Below are 27,122 nucleotides of genomic sequence, written 5' to 3'. Positions count from 1 at the left end.
CAAAGTAATTTAAGTAGTAGGTTTGAGCTGACATGTCCTCTGATTGTCTTGTAACCTTCTTACATCAAGGCTTTTGTTTACTCGGTATGGTTATGGATTTGAGTTTGGATCAAGGACTAAGTGAATCATACTACCAATGTGTCACTTGCTTCTATTCCTGTCTTGGACATGTGTGATTGCTTTACTATACATAATGATGAAAAATCAAATACAAAGCTCTGAGATGCCGAAATCACAATTAAATTAAATCTATTTATTCTTGTAACCTCTATGTATATTTGGTTTACTTGAATTATTCTCATATTTATGTTATTTATTGATTTGACTATAACTCTCAACCAAAATGTACGCCAAACTTATCTGATCATGACCCTATTGCTATTTATGTGATCTAGCTGTGTACAAGTTGCAAACTAAATATGCCAAGATTTGTTTATTGCACCCTTTCTATTGTGTTTTCTCGAGCTGTCTGTGAATTGTTTTCTCCTTATTCTCTATTTAATATCAAATGCAGGCAAGTCAATATGGAGGAAAGAGAGACATCTTTAAATTATTTAGTCCAGGACTCTGCATTCCTTTGATTTGCTTAAGAGTAACATCAATGAAGAAGTGAGCAAAATGTTAACTTTTTGAGGGTGAAGGAGACTGCTAAAGGAATCTGATTTGTATTTTAAAAGTTTTTGTTAGCTTTTGCTTAAATTGTGCAGTAGATTGCTATTTACCATGGAATGATAAGAGAAGCAAATGTGAGAGTGGGAGCAGCTACTTGTGAATAAATCAGATCTGACAAATGGGAGTCTTAAAAATGAAATAATGAGAATTATTGCAAGGGTGAAAGGCAAGGAGGATGCAAAGGGATAACAAGGGGTATGGAAAAGTGAGGTCTGTTAGGGGCCACAGATAATCTGTGTGTGGGGCCAGAGGATATGGATGGGAACTTAATACTTCTCATCTAAATTTTGGTTTTAGATTTCACTGGGGGGGGGGCTGGGAAACTTCAGAGGATCTTAACATTTAAAAGGATTATATTAGGTGTCTCAGATTGTAGTTAGGATCCTTAATATCTATCACATACATTAATGACTTAGCTGTGAATGTGGGAACAATGACTAGAAAGTTTTGCAGGTGAATTAAAGTTGTTAGTGTTATTGATAAGATGTTCTTGGGTTATAGAACAATGTTGATCAGCTGGTAAATTGAGCGGAACAAATGCAGATGGAACTTAGTCCCAAATCAGTGTGAGGTAGTGCATTTGGGAGCTCTAATAAGAATGGGACTTGCACTATATAGAATATTGAAGCATAGAGGAATCTTGATGTATTTATCCAAATACTCTTAATGGTGGCATCACAAATAGATCAGATGGCAAAGAAGATTTGTAAATCTGGCCTCCATTAGCCAGTGCACACAACTTAAGAGCACAAAGATCATGCTGCAGCTCGAGTATTGTGTGCTGTTCTGGTGGCTGTACTATAGGAAGGGCATAACTGCACTCAATAGCATTTACCAGGGACGGTTTATCTGAGGTGGAACATTTCAATTATGAGGTGAAACTGGAGTAGCTTGGTTCATTTTCTTTTGAAGGGGAAATCTGATAGAGGTATACAAAATTATGAAAGTTATAGACGGGGTGGATAACTGAGAAGTCTAAAACCAAAGAGCGTAAGTTTACAGTGAAGAATAAGAGGGTTGGGGGTCATGAGGATTTTTTAAAAAAAAATTATAAGAGTGGCTACAATTTGGTATACATCACCTGATATGTTGGTGGAGGCAGGTACTGTCAGAACATTTAAAGCATATCTGGATGAACACTTCAATCACCAAGATGTAAAGATTATATCTTGGTAATTCAAGTGCTTATCAGCAATTGGTATAGGCCAAATGCTAATAAGCACAATTAGTATGGATTGGTACATGAAGATCATGGTGGACTGAAGAACCTGTTTCTGTGCTGTTTGATTTTGACTCTCCAATACCTTATGAGATTGTTCCTTACCCTCCATTGACTGAGAATATATTTTCTTACACAGATTAAATCAGCTTCACGAAGTGCTTTTGGACATGGCTAAGCGACCTAGAGTTGTACAGTGTGCTCAGACTGTTCCCATTCTATTGCAGGTTTACTTCAAAGTTGTTACTCAGGTAATTAAATATCATTGTTTAATCCATTGCTTCAGTTACCTGTTAATTTACCCTTCACTAATTTCAATTGAGAAAGCAGTTTGGATATTTCAGTGGAACGATTGGAAAATGTCCCTCTTGTATCGTCAAAGTAACTACACACTAACTAAATAAGCATGAACTATTTAACATCTGTCGCACCACATTATCAGTAGTCTACCAATTGGCTAAACACCAAAGTGCGCGTTCTCACAATTGGTGGTGTGAAGTATGAGGTAATACATTTGGGAAGTGCAAACAGGAGAAGAATCACAATAAAAAAGAGGGCACTGAAGAAGAGAGGATCAGAGAGGGCTTCAAAGTGCACGTCCACAGATCTCTGAAGCTAGTTGGGCTGGAGGATAAAGGTGGCATTTGGGATACTTTCCTTTATAGCTGAAGAGGAAGATCCTGCTTAAATTGTACTAGAGAGAGTCAGGGGGGATATTGACAAGGATATTATCAGGGATATAGATTTCATCTGTGGTGAAGAGTTGCAAAATTAATGTTGTTTTCTTGGGAGCACAACTGAGGTGTGGGTATTGAGAGTCCAAGAAGGGTTAAATGGGAAGGATATGACCTCTGTAAAGAGTTGAGTAACTGGAGACTCAATAATAGATAGAAGGATAAGAAGGGATCTGAGGAATTTTTCATGTATCCATTGACAGAACATGGAGCTGACCGACTGAAAGGGTGATCGAGGAAGACCTCATTTAAACTACCTTGATATGTATGCGAAGAGCAATAATCTACAAAGTGGAAAGTGTGATTAGCTCTTGGCCTGCATGTGATGAGACATACCTACAGTTGATGATGGCCAAATAATTCATTCTTAAAGTAATTCAGCAGTAGTTCAGCAAGTTTGAACAACAACAATGGAAAATGGGTTCTCTTTCATCCTATGTATTTTGTCGCATGGTAGTTTGGTTACAGGATTAACAATTCAGAAACCAAGACAAATAATCCAGAGATATCAGTTTTTTTTTTAAGTAAAGGTCAGTTTGGAAATAAAAAACTTGGTGATATTAAAAGTGATCTAAAAATTATTAAAGTTATTCATATTCTCCAACATGATTAGAAAGAAACCTGTTGTTGCCCCGTGTGATCAAGTCCCATTCTATTATAGCTGACTTCTAACTGTGTTATAGCTGACTTCTAACTGGTTCTGAAATAGATTTATCAAACCTGCTATTTGTAGAAAGGTGGCTGAGGATGACCTTGCCTGTTTTGTCAGAATGTTAAAGATTAGATATTGGCTTTGTGAGAGAAGTCAAAGAGTGGTTGCCTGTGTGACTGGTGGCCTGTTTCTAGTGAACATAGAGATTGTTCCTGGGTCTGTTGTTTGTCATCTGTATCAACGATCTGGATGATAATGTGATGAACTGGATTAGCAAAATTGTGGATGACACCAAGATTGGAGACATAGTGGACAGAGAGGAAGGCTACCAAAGCTTGCAGCAGAATCTGGACCAGTTGGAAACTGGCTGAAAAATGGCTAATGGAAATTAATGCAGACAAGTGTGAGGTGTTGCACTTTGGGAGGACAAACCAGGATAGGACATACACAGTGAACAGTAGGGCATTGAGGAGTACTGTAGAACAGAAATATCTGGGAATATAGATCCATTATTCCTTGAAAGTGGCCTCACAGGCAGATAGGATTTTAGAGAGAGCTCTTGGCACATTGGCTTTCATAAATCAAAGTACTGAGTACAGGAGCTGGAATGTTATTTTGAAGTTGTATAAGATGTTGGTGAGGCCTATTTTGGAGTATTGTGTGCAGTTCTGGTTACCTACTATAGGAACCATGAATAAAATTGAAAGAGTGCAGAGAAGATTTACAAGGATGTTGCTGGGATTTGAAGACCTGAGGTATGAGGAAAGGTTGAATTGGTGAGGACTTTATTCCCTGGAGCGTAGGAGAATGAGGGGAGATTTTGATAGAGGTGCACAAAATTATGAGTGGTATAGATAGGGTAAATGTAAACGGGCCTTTTTCACTGAAGTTGGATGAGACTAGAACTAGAGGTCCTAGGTTAAGGGTGAAAAGTGAAATATTTAAGGAGAATACGAGAGGGAACTTCACAGGGTGGTGAGAGTGTGGAACGAGCTGCCAGTGGTAGTGGTGGATATGGGTTTGATTTCAACATTTAAGGGAAGTTTGGATAAGTACATGAATAGGAGGAGCATGGAGGGCTCTGATCCAGGTGCATTTTGATGGGACTAGGCAGATTAATGGTTCAGCACAAACTAGATATGTCAAAGCGCCTTTTTCTGCTCTATAGTGCTCTATGACTCTAAATGAATTAAAGAATCTAGCTGTCACTATTGGCGCTGAATCTGTGTTCTTGCCTCAAACCTATTCAGTTCTTCTCAGAGGTAATTAATAATTAATGCTCACTAGTTTAATATGCACCAATTTGATATGCAGGTTTGTGTACCCATTCTACAAAGAGAAAATGGGACTTTGGAGCCACAGATTATAATGGTAGATCATAGCATAAATAAGGATTCAGTTATAGTATTTTCACCAGATGGAAAAGAAGATACTAAACTGTGATTCAAAGCTCCAGGGCTTAAACTGCTGACGTACATAAGCAGCACAATGTAGAGTCTGGCCTTTTTAAAATCTTAGTGTTATAATCCAGAGCATTACCTTCTCTCCTAATCACTTTATATCAAAGAACTCAATTAACCTGGGGCTAGCATTTGTTTTTTACTTCGTGCCCTTTTTTCATTAAACTTCTCACCTGGCAGCTTTGGTGTAAACTGCAGACTATTTGCATGAACTGGAAAGTACCAAAAATAATTTCCTTTTGCCTCCTGCCAACATTACTTGCTGGATTGCTTCCACAATAGAGAGATTTCTTTCCAATTTTGAACAACATAATTGACTATCATTAAGGAGTCAATTATAAGTTTTGGTCTAACGTAAAATTAATTTAGGTTGACAACAAGACCTGGTTAGAAACATCATTGTGACTTTAAAAAGAATTGATTATATTTGCCCAGAACGCAAAATAACATTAATAACTTAATGACACATGACCTGGGTTGTCAACAGAATTAAATTGTTCTTATGAAAGCTTCTCTCATCTGTTCTGATTCAGAAATTTGGGTTGAAGGCCTATTTTTTTAAATTTTCCCACTTTCTGATTGACTTCAGTTTGCAGATGGGCCACTGATTAACCAATTAGTTCTAGTCATCCTGGAGCGGAGCAGTCTTCTGTATAACATCCCTGATTTCAAGGCAGAAGTTCAACGGTAAGCAAGACTTTAGTTGAACACAGGCCTGTACTTTGGAATAGAATTTTTTAAATATCTAAAGAACTCAGATGCTGGAAATCTGAATTTTGAAAAAAAGCAAGAAATGCAAGAACAACTCAGCAGGTCAAGCAGCATCTGTGGTCAATGTTTCACGTCAAAAGTACCGATGAGATGTTTTCGACTGGAATAGAATGCTTACTGGATAAAATAATTCTTTGGGAGTGAGTGTGTGTGTGTGTATGTGTGTGTGTGTGTGTATGTATGTATATATCTATTTTTTTGTTTTGCACAATGTAAATACTTTGGTAAGGCCAATTTTTATTGTCTGTGTGTAATTGCACTTTAGAAGCTATTGAGCTGCCTTTACAAACAGCTGGAGTATATCTGCTGAAGGCTCTAACATGTTCCTTTTTGATAGAGAATTCCAGGATTTTGATCTGTCAACAGTAATATATACAGGTGTCCCCTGCTTTTCGAATGTTCACTTTACGAAACCTCACTGTTACGAAAGACCTACATTAGTACCCTGTTTTCGCTTTCAGAAGATGTTTTCACTGTTATGAAAAAAATCAGCGCGCGGTAAAAGTCAGCGCGCGCCCCGAGCAGCTGCTCTCCCCGGATTCGGAACTGCATTCTCGCCGGCATTGCTTAAACACGTGCCTGTGAGCAGTCGTTTGCAAGATGAGTTCTATGGTATCGGAAAAGCCTAAGAGAGCTCATAAGGGTGTTACGCTTAGCGTAAAACTAGACATAATTAAGCGTTTCGATCGTGGTGAACGAAGTAAGGACAAAGTGAGTTTGGCTTGTGGAAGCTGATGAACATGATGTTGAAGAGGTTTTGGCATCTCATGACCAAGAACTGATAGATGAAGAGCTGATGCAATTGGAAGAAAAAAGGATAACAATCGAAACCGAGTGCAGTAGCAAACGGACCGAAAGTGGAGTTGTACAGGAACTGAACGTGAAGCAACTGCGTGAGGTTTTCGCTGTAATGATAAAGTACGACTTTAATTTTGAAAGGGTACGTAGGTTTAGGGGATATTTGCAAGATGGTCTGAGTCCTTACAAAGAACTATATGATAGAAAAATGCACGAGGCTCAGCAGTCAAGCAAGCCTTCCACATCAGCCACAGCAGACGACGAACCTCGAACTTCGACATCGAGGTGGGCAGAGATGGAAAATGACCTGCCTGCCCTAATGGAAACAGACGATGACGAGATGACACCCCAGTGTCCCACCACCCCAACCCCCAGGCCACGGACAGATACCGATTCGCGGAGAATGCAGCAGTAGCCGGGAGACACACAGCACATTTTTAAGAAAAAAACGAAATAAACATGCTAATTAATTAGGTGCTGCCGGACACGTAATTGTCGGCCCAGATCAGAGATGACCAATCAGAAATCGGCACTGATCTGGGCCGACAATTACGTGCTGGGCGGCACCTAATTAATTAGCCCGATGGTTTCGGCTTTTTTCTTAAAGATGTGCTGTGTGCCTCCTGACTACCGCTGCACCCTGCATGCTTTGCGGATCGGTATCGGTTGGTGGCCTGGAGGGTGGGGACCACTGCACCACCCCAACCTGCGACGACTCAGCCTAACACACCATCATCAGTGTACTCTGTGCTGTCCCGATTCCGGTAAGTGATACTACACTGTACATACATTATTTCTACTTTATATTGGCTGTGTATTTTTATGTGTTATTTGATATGATTTGGCAGCTTCATAGCTTAAAGGTTACTGGAGAGCGCTTGCGCTGTATTTTTGCCAACAGTGCTTGCGTGAGATTTTCTGCCGATGGCACTTGCGTGAGATTTTCGCTATGGAGAACAGTGCAGTAATGATTGTGGAAAAGTATTTCTACTTTATACAGGCTGTGTATTTATCATATCATTTCTGCTTTTACTATATGTTACTGTTATTTTAGGTTTTATGTGTTATTTGGCATGATTTGGTAGGTTATTTTTGGGTCTGTGAACGCTCACAAAATTTTCCCATATAAATAAATGGTAATTGCTTCTTCACTTTCCGACATTTCGGCTTACAAACTGTTTCATAGGAACGCTCTACCTTCGGGTGGCGGGGGAAACCTGTATCAAGTTATGATACACCTGCTGCCTTGGTTCTTCTGAGTGGGTAGAATTTTAGAATTGTGATTATACTGAGACCCTTGGCAGATTGCTCCAGTAGGTCTTTTAGATAATACACACTGCAGCCACAATGCATCAGTGCAAAAGGGAGTGAGTTTTTATGGTAACGAATGGGATGCCAGTCAGTCAGACTGCATAGACTTGGCTGGTGTTCAGCATCACGGATGGTGTTACAGCTCCAGTTGCTCAAGAAACTGAAGAATATTCCATTGCACATCTGATCCATGCCTTGTAATGGCAGAAGAGATTTGCAGAGTCTTCACTAAAGGGTTTCAGTGACCTAAATTTATGATAGCCAAGTAATTTCATGGTTACTTTTTCTAATACAATCTCTTTATTACAAATTTATTTAATTATATGTCAAGCTGCCATGAAAACTCGTATTCCCAGAGTACTTGTTCAACCAGTGGACTGTTCGTCCAGCAGCACAACACGTTACTAACTTTATGGATAGGTGCAGTACTAAGAGATAAAAACCTGAAAATAAAGTCATTAAATATAATCAAAAAAAATCTGGAAACTGAAAATATGTCAAAGACTTCAACGTGGGTTTCAACAGCAAAGTTCAGACTTCACCATATTTTTGAATTCTTTAAAGAATAATGTAAAACAGTTGAATTTAGTTAGGACAAAAGACTGCTGCTTCAAAGCTCCAATAAATCAGGTTCAGGCCTGACCTCCTCTGCTGTCTGCACATATTCCCTATGACCACTGGCTGCTCTGGCTTTCCCTTCCATCTCAAATGCATGTGCAGGTTACTATACATTGCCCCTGTTGTGCAGGTGAATAGAATCTGGAGGGAATTGATGGAAATGTCTAGAGAAAAAATGGGAATAGTGTAAATGGATGCTTAATGGTTGGTGTGGACTCATTGGGATAAAGGACCTGCTGTTTCCATGCTCAATAACTCTGTGGCTGTCTTTGACAAATTAATGAGTAGGTGGAATATATTTGGATTCTCAAACGACCTGCATTAAAGTACAGGTTTCCCCCACCATCGGAAGGTAGAGCGTTCCTATGAAGCGGTTCGTAAGCCGAAATGTCAGAAAGCGAAGAAGCAATTACCATTTATTTATATGGGAAAATTTTGTGAGCATTCGCAAAATTTTGTGAGCATTCGCAGACCCAAAAATAACCTACCAAATCATGCCAAATAACACATAAAACCTAAAATAACAGTAACATATAGTAAAAGCAGGAATGATATGATAAATACACAGCCTATATAAAGTAGAAATACTTTTCCACAATCATTACTGAACTGCTCTCCGTAGCGAAAATCTCATGCAAGTGCCGTCGGCAGAAAATCTCACACAAGCGCTGTTGGCAAGAACACTCTCTCCAGTAATCTTTAAGCTATGAAGCTGCCAAATCATACCAAATAACACGTAAAAATGCACAGCCTATATAAAGTAGAAATAATGTATGTATAGTGTAGTATCACTTACGGGAATCAGGATGATAGCTTGCCGAGCACACTGATGATAGTGTGTTAGACTGAGTCGTCGCAGGTTGGGTGGTGCACGCCGAGCGATACGTTGCCGCGAAACATGCAGGAGTGCAGCGGTAGCCAGGAGGTACACAGCACATCTTTAAGAAGAAAGCCAAAATAAACAAGCTACTTAATTAAGTGCCGCCCGACACATAATCGTCGGCCCAGATCAATGCTAATTTCCGATTGCGTTGTCTCTAATCTAGGCCGAAAATTACATGTCGGCGACACCTAATTAATTAGCATGTTTATTTCGGCTTTTTTCTTAAAGATGTGCTGTGTGCGTCCTGGCTACCGTTGCATTCTCCGTGAATCGGTATCTGTCTGTGGCCTGGGGGTTGGGGTGGTGGGACACTGGGATGTCATCTTGTTGTCTGTTTCCATTAGAGCAGGCAGCTCATCTTCTTCTATCTCTGCCTGCCTCGATGTTGAAGGTCGAGGTTCGTCGTCTGCTGTGGCTGATGTGGAAGGCTTGCTTGACTGCTGAGCCTCGCGCATTTTTCTATCACACAGTTCTTTTATAATAAGGACTCAAACCATCCTGCAAATATCTCCTAAACCGACGTACCCTTTCAAAATTGAAGTCATACTTTATCATTACTCATTCAATTTCGGTTGTTATCCTTTTTTCTTCCAATTGCATCAGCTCTTCATCTGTCAGTTCTTGGTGAAGGGATGCCAAAACCTCTTCAACATCATGTTTGTCAGCTTCCACAAGCCAAACTCACGTTGTTCTTATTCGTTCACCACGATCAAAACGCTTAATTATGTCTAGTTTTACCGTAAATGTAACACCCTTACAAGCTCTTTCAGGCTTTTCCGATACCATAGAACTCATCTTGCAAATGGCTGTTCACAGGCACGTGTTGAAGCAAAGGCAGTTCCGAATCCAGAGGAGAGCGGCTGCTTGAGACGCGCTGCCTTTTATCGCGCGCTGATTTTTTGGCGCGCTGAATTTTTTTCGTAACAGTGAAAACACCTTCTGAAAGCGAAAACAGGGTACTAATGTAGGTCTTTCGTAACAGTGAGGTTTCGAAAAGCGGGGGACACCTGTATAGTAAATATGTGACTAAGATCAGAATGTTTAAATTTTTGGAAGAAGCTGTTTATAATGGATGTCTGGATTCAGTTTAGGTGGTGTTTCATGTTTGTTGTGATTAATTACTACCCGCACTGCTTGCTTTTTATCTCATTCTCCATTTCCACAGTGTTTTCAGTTCCCAGCTGATGATCTTATGTAAGCTGTATCCAACTGTCATTGTAGAACAATCCAAAGAGCTGCTAGAATTCTGTGGAACAGTCAGCAATATCAGCAATAAAGAGGACTTCTTCATTCATGTGGTAAGGAATTACAGGGGAAAATCTCATTATGTGACCTGTTCCGATCAGAGCATCTCCTAAAGTAATATTAGATGTGCATTATCTTTGATTTTTCATGGGCTACAGATCTCCTCATGGCTCAATACATTCATCTAGTCCTTTGCTGACCTTTACAAACTAGGAGTTGACAGAACATAGTGTAACACAGGTGCTACACATTGGTTCACTGGATTATGGAGGGGAATGTTTACTGTGGTCCCCAAGAAACTTGTCATTTGCATGGGTTGCATGGAGGCTGTGTTGATGGATAGGTATACATAATGCTATTTTCCACTGTGGTTTTTTGTTCAAAGTTCAGAGTAATTTTATTATCAAAGTACATATATGATACCGGAGTTTAATTTTCTTGTGGGCGTTCACAGTAAATAGAAAGAAACACAATAGAATCAATGAAAAGCCTTACGTGACAGAGACAACCAACCAATGTGCAACAGACAGCAAACTATGCAATTACAAAAATAAAATAAAAAAACAAATAAGCAATGAATATCGAGAACGCAAGTTGTAGAGTCTGTGAGCCCATGGATTGCGGAATTGGTTTAGTGTTGGGTTAGTGAAGTTATCCCCGCTGGTTCAAGAGCTTAACGGTTGAGGGGTAATAACTGTCCCTGAACCTAGTAGTGTGGGACTAGAGTGTGTGTACCTCCTTCCTGATAGCAGTAGCAAAAAGAGAGCTTGGGCTAGATGGTAGGGGTCCTTGATGATGGATTCTGCTTTCCTGCGTCAGTGCTCCTTGTAAATGTGCTCAAAGCTGAGGAGGGCTTTACCTGTGATGGACTGGGCCGTATCCAGCACTTTTTGTAGTTTTTTTTCCATTTGAGGGCATTGGTGTTTCCATACCACACTGTGATGCAACCTGTCAGTATACTCTCCACTGCTCAGTTGTCAAAGTTTTAGATGACATGCTGAATTGGCGCAAACTTGTAAGGAAGTAGAGATGCTGCCATGCCTCCTTTGTAATGGCACTTTCATGCTGGAACCAGGACCGATCCTCTGAAATGATAATGCCAAGGAATTTAAAGTTGCTGACTCTCCACCTCTAATCCCTTGATGTGGACTGGCTCATGGGCCTCTGATTTCCTCCTTCTGTAATCAATAATCAGCACTTTGATTTTGCTGACATTGAGTGAGTTTGTTGTTGTAGTGTCATCCAACCAGATTTTTAATCTTCCTTCCATATGCTGATTTGTCGCTGCCTTTGATTTGGCCCACAAAAGTGGTATCGTCAGCAAAATTAGATATAGCATTGGAACTGTACTTACCCTCATAGTCATAAGTACAAAGTGAGTAGAGTAGGGGATTAATCACATAGCACCAGGTGCACCACAAGGATGATGGAGATTGTGGAAATGTTGCCAATCCAAACTGACTGTGGTCTATCCAGTTGCACAAGGAGGTATTGAGGCCTAGGTCTTGGAGCTTATTGGTTAGTTTTGAACAGGATGATAGTATTGAATGTCAAGCTGTAGCCAATGAAGAGCGTCCTGATGTATGCATCCTCACTGTCTAGAAGTTCCACAGCTGAGCGGAGATTCAATGAAGTGGCATCTGCTGTTGACCTGTTGTGATGATAGGTAAACTGGAATGGATCCAAGTCACTCCTCAGGCAGGAGTTGATGTGCTTCATCACCGACCTTTCAAAACATTTCATCACAGTGGATTTAAGTGCTACTAGATGATAGTCATTGAGGCAGTTTACCACATTCTTCTTGGGCACTGGTATAATTGAAGTCTGCTTGAAGCAGATAACAGCTTATCATTCGATTGTCCCAAACCAAGAGCAGTTCAGTGTTATATCGTTGTACCTTTGTGTCAGATCGGGATTCATATATAGTCAGGTACAATGTGGTTAAAGACAATGGAAGGAAGGAAGGAAAGAACTTGCATTCATATAATGATGTTCACAATCTCCAAAAACTATTAAGACATAGGAACAGAATTAGGTCATTTGGTACATCAAGTCAGCTCCACCATATGATCATGGCTGATCCACTTTCCTCTCAACCCCTTCTCCCCATAGCTTTTCACGCCCCATCTTATCAAAAATTTATAAACCTCCACCTTAAATACACCCGATGACCTGGCCTCCACAGCCACCTATGGCAATGAATTCCACACCCTCCGGCTAAAGAAATTCCTCCCTATCGCCATTCTAAATGGATGTCCCTCTATACTAAGGTTGTGGTCTCTAGTCCTAGACTCCCCCACCATAGGATACATCCACTCCACATACATTTTATCTAGGCCTTCGAAGATTCAGCACATTTCAATGAGATCCCCCTTCATTCTAACTTCCAGCAAGTGCAGGCCCAGAGCCATCAAAAGCTTCTCATATGATATGCCGTTCATTCCTGGAATCATTTTCGAGAACCTCCTTTGAACCCTCTCCAATGTGAGCACATCCTTTCTTAGATAAGGGGCCCAAATGTCTCACAATACTCCAAGTGAGGCCTCACCAGTGCCTTATAAAGCTTCAGCATTACATCTCTGTTTTATATTTGAGTCCACTCAAAATGAATGCTAACATTGCATTTGCCTTCCTCACCACAGACCAACCTGCAAATTAACCTTTAGGGAATTCTGCGTGAGGTCTCCCAAGTCCCTTTGCACCTCCCCATGTAGAAAATAGCATACACTATTATTCCTTCTACCAAAGTGCATGACCATATACTTCCCGACACTGTATTCCATGCTGCCCATTCTGCTAATCTGTCTTAAGTCCTTCTGCAGCCTCCCTTCTTCCTCAACATTACTTGCTCCTCCACCTGTCTTTGTACCTATCATTCATAAACTTGGCCATAGGGCTATCAATTCCAATATCCAAATCATTGGCGTACAATGTAAAAAGAAGCAACCTCTACAGAACATCACTAGTCACCAGCAGTCAATCAGAAACGGCTCCCTTTATTCCCACTGTTTGCCTCCTGCCAATCACCAATGCTGTATCCATGCTAGTACCTTTCCTGTAATACATGGGGTCTTATCCTGCTAAGAAGACTTGTGTGTGGCACCTTGTCAAAGGTCTTCTGAAAATCGAAGTACACAACATCCACTAACTCTCCTTTGTCTATCTTGCTTGTTACTCAATTTGAACAGATTTGTCAGGCAAGATTTTCCTTTAAGGTAACTATGCTGACTGTCCTATTTTACCATGTGCCTCCAAGTACCCCGAAATCTCATCCTTAACAGTCTACTTCAACGTCTTTCCAACCACTAAGTTAACTGGTCTATAATTTCCTTTCTTCTGCTTCCATCCCTTTTTGAAGAGCGACATTTGCAATTTTCCAGTCCTCTGGAACCATGCCAGAGTCTAGTGATTCTTAAAAGATCATTAATAATGCATCCACAATCCCTTGAGCTACCTTTCAGAACTCTGGGGTGTAGCCCATCCGGTCCATGTGACTTATCTACTTTCAGACCTTTCAGCCTCCCAAGCACATTCTCCCTAGTAATGGCAACTTCACCCACTTCTTCTGCCCGCTGATGCTGTTGATCTTCCACAGTGAAGACTGATGCGAAGTACATTTTCATTTCATCTGCCACAAAAAGCAGGATTTCCCAATGGACATCCATTTCAATTCTGCTTCCCATTCCATTCTGACGTGTCAGTCCATGGCCTCCTGTACTCCTGTGATGAGGCCACACTCAGGTTGGAGGAGCAACTCCTTGTATTCTGTCCAGGTGGCCTCCAACCTTATGGCATAAACATCGATTTCTCAGTTCTCCAGTAATCCTCCCTCCCCCCCCCCCCCCACCTTCACCATTCCCATTCCCATTTTCTTCTCAGCTTGTCTCCTTACCTGCCCAACACCTCCCTCTGGTGCTCCTCCCACTTCCAATGCTCTGTCCTCTCCTATCAGATTCCCCCTTCTCCAGCTTTTTAGCTCTTTCACCGATCAACCTCCCAGCTCTTTACTTCACCCTTCCCACTCTCCCAGTTTTACCTATCAACTACTACTTTATACTTCTGACTTCCCTTCTCCCAGCATTTTACTCTGACTCCTCCTCGCTTTTTCCAGTCCTGATGAAAGGTTTTGGCCTGTTACATCGACTATTTACTATTTTCCATAAATGCTGCTTGGCCTGCTGAGTTCCTCCAGCACTTTGTGTGTATTATGTGTTCTTTTTTAGTTGTCTTCTGTTAGTTTTTAGAAGCTTCTCATTCCTCTAACTTCCCACTAATTGTTGCTGTATTATATGCTTTCTCTTTGGCTTTTATGTTGGCTTTGATTTCCCTTGTCAACCACAGTTGTCATCCTGCCTTTAGAATACTTCTTCTTTGGGATGTATCTATCCTGCATCTTCCAAATTGCTCCCAGAAACTCCAGCCATTGCTGGTCTGCCATCATCCTTGCTAGTGTCCTCTTCTAATCAACTTTGGCTAGCTCCTCGCTCATGCTTCTGTAATTCCCTTTACTCCACTCTAATACTGAAGTATTTCACTGTGGCTTCTTGCTCTCAAATTGCAGAGTGAATTCTACCACATTATGATCACTGCTTCCTGACGTTTCCTTTATCTTAAGCTCCCTATTCTAATCTGGTTCATTACACAGCACCCAATCCAGAATAGCTGATCCCCTAGTGGGCTCAATCACAAGCTGCTCTAAAAGGCCATCTCATAGACATCCTACAAATTCTCTCTCGGGATCCAAAATCAGTACCAACCTGATTTGTCCAATCTGCCTGCATATTGTAGTCCTCCATGATTATCATAATATTGCCCTCTTGACATGCATTTTCTATCTCCGGTTATAATTTGTACCCAACCTCCTGGCTACTGTTTAGAGGCCTGAATATAATTCCCATCAGGGTCTTTTTACCCTTGCAGTTTCTTAACTCTACCCCAACGATTCTACATCTTCCGATCCTATGTCACCTAAATATACTTTGAAACTCCTCCAAAGGATTAGATTTCATTGTTTACCAACAGAGCCACCCCATCCCCTCTGCCTTACCTGCCTGTCCTTTCAATACAATGTGTATCCTTGGATATTAAGGTCTGAACTATGATCTTTTTTTTCAGCCGTGACTCAGTAATGCCCACAGTGTCATACCTGTCCATCTCTAACTGCACTACAAGATCATCTACCTTATTACATGTACTGTATGCAATAGTATGGGCACGTGGCCAAGTGGTTAAGGCATTGGACTAGCGACCTGAAGGTCGTGAGTTCGAGCCCCAGCCGAGGGAACGTGTTGTGTCCTTGAGCAAGGCACTTAATCACACATTGCTCTGCGACAACACTGGTGCCAAGCTGTATGGGTCCTAATGCCCTTCCCTTGGACAACATTGGTGTCGTGGAGAGGGAAGACTTGCAGCATGGGCAACTGCTGGTCTTCCATACAACCTTGCCCAGGTCTGCGCACTGGAGAGTGAAGACTTTCCAGGCGCAGATCCATGGTCTCGCAAGACTAATGACTGCCTTTACTTATGCATTCAAATATAACACCTTCAGTATTCATCGCCCTTTTCAATTTTACTTTCCATCTGACACTTCAACTCACCCCACTGACTGCAATTTTGCCCTATCATCTGCATTTCCTTCCTTACAGTCTCAATACACACTGCCTCTACTTGTATACCAACTGCCCCATCCTCAACCCTATTAATCAGTTTCCCATCCCCCTGCCAAATAAGTTTAAATCCTCCCCAACAGCTCTAGCAAACCTGCCCGCAAGGATATCAATCCCCCTTGAGTTCAGGTACAGTGTAACGTGTCCCTTTTGTGCAGGTCATACCTTCCTTGCCAGAGATCCCAGTAATCCAGTAGTCTTAAGCCCTGCTCCTTGCACCAGTTTCTCAGCCTCACATTCATTTGCCTGATCTTCCTATTACTCTCACTGACACATGGCACAGGCAGCAATCCAGAATTTACTGTATTGGGGGTCCTGTGCATTTCAGTTTTCTGCCTAACTCCCTAAATTCTCTCTTCAGGACTGCCTTCATTTTCCAACCTATGTCATTGGTGCTAATGTGTACCTAGACTCTGCCTGCTCCCTCTCCCCCTCTAGAATGCTATGGACCCAATCTGAGATATCCCTGACCCCGGCACCTCAGAGGCAACATACGATCCAGTGTCCCTATCATGTCTACTCTTACTATGGAATCCCCTATCATTACTCTGCTCCCCACTTCCCTTCTGAGCCATAGCACCAGATCCAGTGCCAGAGTCCCGGTCGCTGCGGATTTCCCCCATCCTCAACAGTATCCAAAATGGTATGCATATTATTGAGGAGAACAGCCAGAGGGATACTCTGCAATGTCTGCCCAGTTCTTCTCCCTCTCCTGACAGTCAACCAGGTAACTGCTTCCTGCATCTTATGAGTGACTACTTCCTTGTTTTTCCTATCTATTACCTCCTCAGTTTACCGTATGAACCAAAGGTCATTGAGCTGCAGCTCCAGTTCCTTAACACATTCTCTAAGGAGCTGCAACTCAGTGCACCTGGTGCAGATATGATTATCTGGGAGGTTGAATGTCTCCCAGAATTGCCACATTGTACACCACGAACACAACCCAGCCCCTGGAGCCATTCTCACTGCTCTAACTATGCAGTAATGGATGATGAAAAAGAAGAAACTTACCAGGTACGTACCTCGCTCCAGCCTGATGAGCCAAAGCCTGCTCTCTCTAGCAATGGTCCACACACAAAATGGCTGCTCCGCTTGCCTCAACCTTATTTTTATTTACTCTTGCTAATGAATCGAGATTTGATTGGACTGCTGGAAAATGCTGAAACCCCACAAAAGCTCCTCTTTTAAAATCTTACTCATAGACCTGTGAGTTTCTCCAGCTTTCTCCCCCCACAATTCGATTGGGCTGCGAGAAAAATGCCGAAATCCTGCTCTTTTTTTTTGGATCATGGTTGCCACCTCCCTCCCAATTTGATTGGGTCACTGGAAAAATATTTTACATCCTTGTTTTACACCACTTGATTTACATCACTTTTTTGTAGTTAGAGTTATAACAAGAAAATAGCGGTCTTGTGCACAAAATCCTACAAACAGCAACACACTGGAGTGATAATGGCTCTGTTGTTTCTACTTTAGTGATGTAATTTGATAGATTACTCCTCTGACGGTACTCTAGCCAACCTAGAGCACAGATGGGGCATTAGTTTAACACCTTACCCAAAAGATGGCAGCTTAGACATTGCAGTGCTTCCTCAGCATCTCATTGGAATATCACTCTAGATTTTTAAGCCTAAATCTCTTGTATGTGATTTTGAGCACACAGCTGTTTAACTTGGATTCAAGAATGCTGCCTATTTAGTTGAGGCTGAAACTACAGAAACAAAATACTGTGGATGCTGGAGATCTAAAATAAGATCAGAAAATGTAGAAATATTCAGCAGGCCAGGCCACACAGATCCTGATTAATCTGCTATTTTTGGCTATTTTTATCTTCTGACATTTCATATAGCTTTTTTTTACTACCTGTGTTTTAAAAGTGCTTAATGGTCAAAGAAGTTGCACTATTATTAAGTATATTCACTTGGAGAGCTAGTTGTTTTTATCTGATATAAATATAACAAATAAACCAGATTTTCATGATACAAACGAATTGATACATGCAAAATGGTGCAGGGAACTCAGTAGGTAAGACAGCATCTTTGGAAAGGTATAAAAAGACAATGATTTGAGGTGAGACCCTTCTTCAGGACTGGAAAGGAAGGGGGAAGAAGCCAGAAGGCTACTTCATTCCCCTTCGTTTCCAGTCCTGATGAAGGGCCTCGGCCTGAATTGTTGACTGTTTATTTCGTTTCATAGATGCTATGTAACCTCCAGCATTTTGTGTATTTCTTTGGATTTCCAGCATCTGCAGAATCTCTTGTGCTTAAGAAAGGATTGATTGTTGGAAAATGCCTACCCTATTTCCTGGGCAACTGATTCCAAAATGATGAATGAGCAGCTGTTTCAAAATAAGACCATAAGATATAAGAGTAGAATTAGGCCATTTGGCACATTGAGTCAGCTCTGCCATTTCAACAAGGCTGATCCAATTTTCCTCTCAGCCCCAATTTCTTGCCTTTTTCCCTATATCCCTTCATCCGCTGACCAATCAAGAATCTATCAACCTCTGCCTTAAACATACATTAAGATTTGGCCTCTACAGCTGCCTGTGGCAAAGAATTCCTCAGATTCACCACTCTCTGGCTAAGAAAGACCTCCGTTCTAAAAGAACGTCCCTCTATTCTGAGGCTGTGTCCTCGGGTCTTAGACTCTCACACCATAGGAAACTTCCTCTCCACATCCACTCTATCAAAGCCTTTCACCATTCGATAGGTTTCAATGAGGTCACCCATCGTTCTTCTGAATTCTGGCCCCGAGCCATCAAATGCTGTTTCATATGACAAGCTGTTCAATCCTGAAATCATTTTCTTGAGCCTCCTTTGAATCCTGTCTAGTTTCAGCACATCCTTTTTAAGATAAGGGGCTCAAAACTGCTCACAATACTCCAAGTGAGGCCTCACCAGTGCTTTACAAAGTCTCAATGTTAATTCGTTGCTTTTACAGTACCTATCAAAAATATTCACCCCCCCCCCCCAGAAGTTTTCACCTTTTATTGTCACGTTTCACACTGAATCATAGTGGATTAAATTTGGCTTTTTGACACTGATCAACAAAAAAACTCTTTTGTGTCAAAGTGAAAACAGATGTCTACAAAGTAATCTAAATTAATTACAAATATAAAACAAAATAAATACAAAATTCAAGTCAGTATTTAGTAGATGTACCTTTGGCAGCAATTACAGCTTTGAGTTTGTGTGGATAGGTCTCTTATCAGCATTGCTCATCTGGACACTGCAATTTTTCCCCATTCTTCTTTACAAAACTGCTCAGGCTCTGTCATATTGCATGGGGTTCGTGACTGAACAGCCCTTTTCAAGTCTTACCACAAATTCTCAGTTGGATTGAGGTCTGGACTCTGACTTGGCCACTCCAGTTCATTAACTTTGTTTTTAAGTTATTCCTGCATAGCTTTGGCTTTATGCTTGGGGTCATTGTCTTGCTGAAAAACAAATCTTCTCCCAAGTTCCAGTTCCCTTGCAAACTGCATTAGGTTTTCCTCCAAGACTTCCCTGTATGCTGCTGCATTCATTTTACCCTCCACCTTCACAAGCCTTCCAGGGCCTGCTGCAGTGAAGCTTCCCCACAGCATGATGCAGCCACTACCATGCTTCACAGTAGGGATGGTGCTTATGCCAAACATAGCATTTAGTCTAATGGACAAAAAGCTTAATTTTGGTTTTCTCAGACCATAGAAGCTTCTTCCAGCTGACTTCAGAGTCTCCCACATGCCTTCTGGCAAACTCTAGTCGAGTTTTAATATAGTTTTTTTTCAACAGTGGCTTTCTGTTTGCCACTCTCCCATAAAGCTGTGACTGGTGAAGCACCCGGGCATCAGTTGTATGTGCAGTCTCTCCCACCTGAGCCACTGAATCTTGTAACTCCTCCCACGTTGTCATAGGTCTCCTGGTAGTCATGGCTGTGTCATCTTGCCTTTAGAATACTTCTTCATCTTTGAGATGTATGTATCTTGTGCCTTCCGAATTGCTTCCAGAAATTCCAGCCATTACTACTCTGCCATCTTTCCTACCAGTGTTCTTTTCAAATCAATTCTGACCAACTTCTGACTCATGCCTCTGTAATTCCCTTTAGTCCACTGTAATACTGATACATTTGACCTTATGTGCTGTTGTGATGCTAATAACAGTTGCTGCTGCAAAATGTATAGAATCCAATAACTCTAATTAGATTGAAAGATATAGAATATCAGAATCAGGTTTATGAAATATTGCCAACCAGAATTATTGCTTCTGACATTATTGAAAGAATACTACTGTGTATTCCTTCTCTTTCTCAAACTTCAGGGTGAATTTGATCATGTTATGATTACTTCCCCTTAAGGGTTCTTTTACCTTAAACTCTCTAATCAATTCTGGTTCATAGCACAACACCCAATCTAGAATGGCTGATCCCCTAGTAGGCTCAACCAAGAGCTGCTCTAAAAGGCCATCTCATAGGCATTCTAGAAATTCTCCCTCTTGGAACCTGGCACCAACTTGATTTTCCCAAACTACCTGCATATTGAAATTCCCAATGACTATTGTAACACTGCCCTTTTGGCATGCATTTTCTAACTTCTGATGTAATTTGTAGACCACATCTTTACTAGTAAATTTAACCACAAAATACTACAAAATTTGGAACAGGTCAGCTAGCATCTGTGAAGGAAAGAGCAGAGCTAAAGGTCATTGACTTTTGAAAAATACTTGCTGTTTTGGTTCCTATTTAGTAAACTTTACATGGTTTTGTCCTTTCAGGTTTGGGCAATAGGAGAGTATTTGTCTTTGTCTTATGATAGACGCTGTACAGTTGAACAAATCACCAACTTTTTTGAAACTCTGGAAGCTTTGCTTTTCGAGATCATACAACTGCAAGCGTCTGCCAGCGTCCCCAAGTGCTCACCACGAGTCATCACAGTTCTCATGACAACATTGGCAAAATTAGCATCTCGGAGCCAAGACTTGATTCCAAGGTACTGCATCTAAATACTAAAGCAGAAAGGATGATGTGGTGGAAGTTACTAAGAAATTTAGAATTAATTCATCACTGTATAGTTATTTTCACAATTACATTATGTTTTAATCAAGGGGAAAATGTTTGCATGGTAACTAGACTGATAACAAAAGGATAGTGACTTAAGGTTCTTGTAGTGAAACAACAGAGGAGGTGAGATACAGCAGCTTATGATCAGGGTTGAGTTGTTTTAAATATTATGGAAGTAGTAATTTTCATAGATCAGAATAATACTTGAAGGGACAAGTTGTCAGGTCATGAGCAAATCAGCAGAGGAAGAGTGTGGATTGAGTGGGGATATAGAATAAGTGTTATTCTCTTGCTTTGTGATTTTGTATGACTTTTGCTGATGGCATAAGTCTGAGGCACTGTCCACTGGTGCCTATGGGCACCAACCAGGTATAATTGGAGAAACATGTTTATTATTTCTGAGTTTGAATACTGAAGTTCTTTATCCAGCTTCAGTGGAAGGACTCCAGCTATTCGGGATGATGACTCTCCACCAGCTCCTCAAGTGCATCTAGAGATGGGCTGCAAAATGCTGATCTTGTCAGAGATGCCCACATTCCAGAAAAGGGCTGGGGAATGGTGAAATACATGCAAAATGCAGGAGGAACGCAGCAGGTCAGGTAGCATTTATGGAAGGGAATAACGAGTCAATGTTTCAAGCTGAGATTCCTCATCGGGACTGGGAATGGAATAGTAGGAAGACAGAGTTCACATATTAATTTTCCCATCTATGATCTTTGAAGATCAAAACAACTGCAGCTGTTGGAAATTTGAAGTAAAACCAGTAAATACTATTTAAGCAGCAAGAGTCAGCAATTTAACAGCATTATACAGAAGGTTCTTCATCAAAACTGGTAGATTGAGAATTAGTTAACTTTAAGTTGCAGAGGTGTTGGAAGGAGGAGTAATGAATAGTGAGGGAGAGATTTATACTGAACTTATATGTTGAAGAAGTTGTGTGGCAAATAGATTGATGAGGGGAGATAGGGAAGCAGAAAACCAAACCAAACCAAAGAAATGTAAGAGTGGCGAATTGCAGAGCTAAGTATGTTACACCTTGCTAGTGGAGAAAGACAAATAGAATCAATGTTACAGTTGGTTGACCTACAACAGAGATGGTCAGTTCTGATGCCAAGAAAACAGGTTTCCTGAATCTTATATAGAGTCTGGCAGGCTGCCATATGCTCAGACATGTTATGTCTTCCCCTTCCTTTTCAATATTTTGAAGAGACAGATAACTTTGTAATTGTGACCCACACTTTCATCTCAAACCATTGCTCTTCCTAGGCACTGCCTCTTGAAACTGCAGGAGACACTACACTTGTCTTTTCAATTCTTCTTTTCCCATCATTTAGGAATCCAAGTATTGTTTCCACATGAAGTGGCTATTCACGTGCATTCCCTTTAATCCAGTACTTAAAATGTGGTTTTCTACTCTCCTTGACAGCTATGTGGAGCACCTGCTTTCAAACTACAGAACACTGTGATTCCAGTTGCATGTCATTTTAGCTATCCATCTACTCTGTCATATTTGTTTAAGAGCATAAGAAATTGGAGCAGGTGTAGGCAATCTGGCCCATCAGCCTGAGTAAGATCATGGTTGATCTAGCCATGGCCTTTACCCCATATCCCTTATTTCCTTTTCCATGCAAAAATCTCTCTAACTGTGTCTTCAATATATTTAGTAAGGTAGGCTCTTCTGCTTCCTCAAGCAGAGAATTCCGCAGATGGAAAAATCAGTTCCTCCTCTTCATCCTAAATGTACTTATTCTGAATCTAGAGGCTATGTCCCCAAGTTCTAGTTTCACCTATCAGTGGAAGCAACTTTCCTTCTTTATCAATACCTTTCAGAATTTTATATGTTTCTATAAGATTCCCCTCTCATTCTTCTGAATTCCAGTGAGTACTGTTCCAGTCTCTCCTCATAGGCTAACTCCCTCATCTCCAGAATCAACTTGGTGAACCTCTTCTGCACGGCCTCCAAAGGCAGTATATCTTTCCTCAAATAATGAGACAGAAATGCATGCAGTACTCTGGGTGCAACCTCACCAGCACTGGGTGCAGTTGCAGCATAACCTCTCTGCTCTTAAATTTAATCCCTCTAGCAAAGAAGGCAAATGGAATGCTTCTTTTGCACATTTTAACTTCAGCATAACCTTTTGCACCTGCAAACCAACCTTTTGTTTTGATTCATGCGTAAGCAATCTCAAGTCATTGTGCAACAGCATGCTTCAGTCTTTCACCTTTTAAATATTAAGACCCTTGTCCACTCTTCTGACCTATCTATATCCCTCCGCAGACTTCACCCTTTGCACAATTTGTTTTTCCACTCAGAATCAAAATCAGAATCAGGTGTAATATCACTGGCCTGCCGTGAAATTTGTTGCTTTGAGGTAGCAGTACATTGCAATGCACAATAATAAAAACTATAAATTACAATAAATAAATAAAAATAATTTAAATAAGTAATTCAGAAAGAGATTGGAAAGAAACACTGAGGTAATGTTCATTGGTTCATTAGCCATTCAGAAATCTGAGAGGGGAAGAAGCTGTTACTGAAATGCTGAGTGTTTTTTCAGTCTTTACCACCTCATTGGTGGTAACAATGAGAAAGAGGGATGTCCTGGGTGATGGAGGCCCTTAATGATGGATGACACATATTTGAGACATTACCTTTTGAAGGTGTCTTCGATGCTGGGGAAGCTTGGTGTCTATGATGGAGCTGGCTGAGTTTATAACTTTCTGCAGCTTTTTCTGATCCTGTGCAGTAGTTCATACCAGATGGTGAGGCAGCCAGTTAGTGCTCTCCACGGAACGTGTAGAAATTTGCGAGAGTCTTCAGTGACATACCAATCTTCCTCACACTTGAAATATAGCTGCTGCTGTGCCTTCTTTGTAATTGCATCAATATGTTGGGTGCAGGATGGATCCTCAGAGATGTTCACACATCGGAACTTGAAACTGCTCACCCTTTCAACTTCTGATCCCTTGTTGAGGAATTGGTGTGTGTTCCCTCGACTTCCCTTCCTGAAGTCCACAATCAATTCATTTTAGTTTCCTTAAATCTTACTTCGTCTCTCAGTATTGTGCTGATCTTATCCTTAATTATGAGCGCTACCCCACCTTCCCTGCCTTCCTGCTTATACTTCTATATTACCAGATATCCCTGTATGTTTAATTCCCAATCATCTCTGTCCTGAAACCACGTTCCTGTAATGACCGGAACTGTAATAGCCCCAGAACTGGTTCCAATACCCCAGGAAATGAAACACTTCCCCCTTCTGCACCAGTGCTTAAACCATATATTTATCCTAGCTATTTTGCTATTCCTTCTCTAACTTGCACATAGCACAGGTAGCAATCCTGGTACTATGTAACACCTTTGAGGTCCTACATTTTAATTTGTCTCCTTGCTCCCTAAATTTGGCTTGTAGGACCTCATCCCAGCTCTCGTCTGTTTGTCACCACACACACAAAATGCTAGAGGAACTCAGCAGGCCAGGCAGCGTCAATGGAAAAAGTAGAGTTGACGTTTCGGGCCGAAACCCCCTTTGGCAGGACTGAGTGTTGAGTGTGTTGCTCGGATTTCCAGCACTTGCAGATTTTCTTTTGTTCCTGTCTATTCCTCTGCCACCCTTTTTCCTGCCCTCCTGAGCACCAGGGCCATTCAGTGTCATGATCTTAGCTACTGTTGGTTTCTCCTGATGAGCCATCTTCCCCAAACAGTACCTGCAGTGGTTTGTAGTTTACTGTTTGTAGACTGTTATACTGAGGCCCAAGGGAGCTTAAGGAACAGCAATGTATTGTACTGAAAATTAGATGTTATGTTGAAGTTGTATAAGATGTTGGTGAAACCTAATCTGGAGTATTGTGTGCAATTTTAGTCACCTACGTACAGCACAGATGTAACTAAGTTTGAAAGAATACAGAGAAAATTTACAAGGATGTTGCTGGGTCTGGAGGACCTGAGTTATAAGGAAAGATTGAATAGGTTAGGACTGCATTCTTTAGAACATAGGAGATTGAGAGGAGATTTGATAGAAGTGTACAAAATTATGAAGAGTATAGATAGGCTAAATGCAAGCAAGCTTTTTCCACGGCAAGGTTAGGTTGAGCTACAAACAGAGGTCATGGGCTAAGGGTGAAAAGCAAAAAGTTTAAGGGGAACATAAGAAGCCTCTTCACTCAGAGGGTCATGAGAGTGTGGAATGAGCTGCTCGCACAAATGGTGCATGCAAGCTGGATTTCAATGTTTAAGAGAAGTTTGGATAAATACATGGATAGTAGGGACATGGAGGGCTGTGGTCCCGGTGCAGGTCATTGAGAGTTGACAGATTAAATAATTTTTTTGGCACTGACTAGATGGACCAAAGGGTCTGTTTCTGTGCTGTACTGCTATGTCCTCATCTTCTATTGGAACAGTCTAAACTCAGTATGAATTCAACAGTTTCAGTTAGCTCTTTTTCTGGACTGGCCACTTTTGCTGCAGATCAGTTGTTCAGTTTTTCCTTTCTACTAACACGGCCTGACCTGCTTAGTAATCTGTACAGCTCTGCATTTCACAGCTTTTACATTCCTTTATTCATATTTTCTCTAATTATTTTCTTCAGTCTATTAACCACACTACTTAACCTATAGCTTATCTGCGCAGATCACTAACACATAAGAAGTGTTTCTTTGTGTATTCTCCTCTCAGTTGAGAACGATGCAATACTAAAATTGTTTTCAAAAATGTTACTGGCCATTTACAACTTATGGAAAGCATATGGAATAAATTAGCAGACGGATGCCTGTGTTTTCAGTACCAAACCCCTGATTTTGAGGCTTACAATGCAGATATCTGAAGTGCAGTCCATATATTGCATTTTATACTTTTCTCTAGGTGTATAGATGTGAACATATCCTCCTCATCCCTTTTGAATGTTAAAAGGGAATTCTATTAACCCAATGTTTATGCATACATAATAACGTCTATAGTGTTTGGCCCAACCACTGTGTAAAAGTTCATTTTAGTTAATTACTTCCTATCAGAAATATCAGCATGAAAATGAATCAAGTAAAATAACTTCATGATGAATCTATTGAAGGGAAGTTTGATTTTCTGGTATTTTCAGCTCTTGTGTTGATGGATTACTTTATTGGTTCTTCACAGAGCTCTTTGTACTTGTTTACATCTTTTAAAAAATCATTTTTAAAAGGAATCTGTGAAGAATGTGTGTTGAAATCTTCATTTGTTTGTCAATTGTAAATTGACCTGTTTGAAAAACAAAACCACCTTCACTGACCCAAGACTTGTTCTCTCTTCAGGGTCTCTCTGTTCCTGTCCAAGATGAGGCCATTTGTTCGGAGTGCTTTGATTTCCTCCTTGTACAGTGAGGATGATATTCAGGAAATCCTGGCCCGTGCCAGTGAACTTAATAATCTGCTGAAAGCTCCAAATGTAGCTCAACTCATACTAGGACCTTCTGCAGACATTGCCAGCCCAAGATGGTACAAAGATACAAATGCTTCACTCCCACTCACCATGAGGACTATCAGCAAGATGCTACAGAGAGAGCCAGCGCCTGGATTCCCTGTGTAGCACCTTCAGATATTGTGTCTGTTAGAGTTCCAAAAGTGACATAATGTGAAATAATTTCCCACTCAGGATCAATAAAGTACTTATTGTTATTATTTGTTTAAGTGGTCTTCAGTTCAAGAAGCCTGCTTACAGGGATATCTAATGTGGAGGGTTATGGAGTGAAAAGCGGTTGTTTGAGTGTTTAACAAGTTGACTTTTCCTGTGATTTGGTTGATTTTTTTGTGTGTACATTACCACAATTGGATGTTCTGAATTCAAATAGTAGAGATTACAAATGTAGATTGGGTCACCCATATGTAAACTTATGTTTCCATCATTAAATAAGAGAATAAAAATAGATTAGCATATTTCTCATTTCAGAATCATATTTCTAGAGAGCAATGAATGCTGCTTGTGCTTAAAACCTCTCAATCACTCAATTAGTTGGAACATGTTCAGGATATGATTGTGCACATTGGCAAATTGACATCAATGTACAAAGTCAACATAAAAT

The 27,122-nt window shown here is 40.8% G+C and overlaps 1 protein-coding gene across 3 annotated transcripts in view; it reads left to right on the top strand.

Annotated features, from left to right (window-relative positions):
• Positions 1 to 27,122, top strand: part of ap5z1 (adaptor related protein complex 5 subunit zeta 1) — a 53,967-nt gene extending 26,845 nt beyond the window's left edge. For all 3 annotated transcript variants that reach the window (XM_072268696.1, XM_072268695.1, XM_072268697.1), the window contains 5 exons: positions 2,031 to 2,142; positions 5,327 to 5,424; positions 10,284 to 10,416; positions 20,784 to 20,998; positions 26,356 to 27,122. In XM_072268696.1, coding sequence (XP_072124797.1) covers positions 2,031 to 2,142; positions 5,327 to 5,424; positions 10,284 to 10,416; positions 20,784 to 20,998; positions 26,356 to 26,629 — 832 coding nt within the window. In that variant the 3' untranslated portion in view covers positions 26,630 to 27,122. The remainder of the gene's footprint in view (positions 1 to 2,030; positions 2,143 to 5,326; positions 5,425 to 10,283; positions 10,417 to 20,783; positions 20,999 to 26,355) is intronic.

The sequence above is a fragment of the Mobula birostris genome, chromosome 9 (genome assembly GCF_030028105.1).
Source record: "Mobula birostris isolate sMobBir1 chromosome 9, sMobBir1.hap1, whole genome shotgun sequence".
Lineage (NCBI taxonomy): Eukaryota > Metazoa > Chordata > Chondrichthyes > Myliobatiformes > Myliobatidae > Mobula > Mobula birostris.
The sequence above is the reverse complement of the archived record's forward strand: the minus strand, read 5'-3'. Positions and strand labels throughout refer to the sequence as shown.